Raw genomic sequence first — 1,010 nt, 5'->3', positions numbered from 1 at the left:
TTGGGTGTAGTCATGAAACATGGCCTCCCTGATAACTTGACCTAGAGCCTAGGAAGAGAGTTGACATGAGGCAGAGAATAGACATACCAACACTGCTGGACCCACCAGATGTTGAAGAGAGAACGGCTGATACAATTGTCATTGCAACAACCAAGGCTACCCCCAGCAGCTCTTCAGAGATATACCGCGCGCCGAGCAAAATGCAGGACCACATAAGGGTGAAAGGGACCATACCTTGTTGAAGTAGATTGAACAGGATGATCGATAGGAACGGTTGAGTGAGGAACATGAGATTGTCTCCAAGCACATCAGCGATGGAGGAGAAGAAAGTGTACTTGAACCCTGGTAGTTTATCCCACCACCGACGGAAGCCTTTTTTAGACTCATCGACATCTTTACGTGGAGTCCATACCCATAGGAACTCCTCCTTAGTCATGATGTCTTTATGCGTGAGCTTACTCACGATCCACAGAATGATGAGAATGCACCAATAGGTGGTAAAATACACGAACTGACTAATAATACTCGTAACATAGCCTGACGCATCTCCCAATGGCTGAGACCGAATCTTCCCCGCGATGGTATTTAAAGTCCCTGTCACAACCAGGAGGACGATGAGAGTGGGGATAAGCAACTTGTGCCATGTAAATCGGTCTCGCCAGAAAGAACAGCGTGCCTTCTCCATCACAGGAGTGTTGGGAATTACGCTGCTACTGCTGCTGCTGGAAGTTACTGGGGTCACTGCAGAAAATGACATTTCCGAGCGCCACGAAAAAATAAATCTGAAACACATGAAGCCTTGCTAGCGCCACCTGAATACAATTGATAAGCAAACTCCCCACTATTATAAGCCACCATACTGCTATACAGTAGTAGCCCCTACCCCCTTTACGATCGCTCATCCACTGTAAGAGGTATGTTGATAGTAATGACTTGAAATTCGACGTGCATGATCCCGGCTGCTCAACAGTCAATGACCGTGCCGCGAATTTAGCTGTGTGATATTGTCT

The 1,010-nt window shown here is 47.0% G+C and overlaps 1 protein-coding gene across 1 annotated transcript; it reads right to left on the bottom strand.

Annotated features, from left to right (window-relative positions):
- Positions 1-234: 234 nt before the first annotated feature.
- Positions 235-436, bottom strand: Pmar_PMAR019611 (hypothetical protein; the record flags this gene model as incomplete). The annotated part of the gene is made up of 1 exon (XM_002787222.1): positions 235-436. A coding segment is annotated over one exon (202 nt), but the record flags the coding sequence as incomplete, so codon positions are not given.
- Positions 437-1,010: the final 574 nt, after the last annotated feature.

This window comes from Perkinsus marinus (genome assembly GCF_000006405.1).
Source record: "Perkinsus marinus ATCC 50983 genomic scaffold scf_1104296929858, whole genome shotgun sequence".
In the NCBI taxonomy this organism is placed as follows: domain Eukaryota; phylum Perkinsozoa; order Perkinsida; family Perkinsidae; genus Perkinsus; species Perkinsus marinus.
This window is presented reverse-complemented; position numbering and strand designations above follow the sequence as displayed.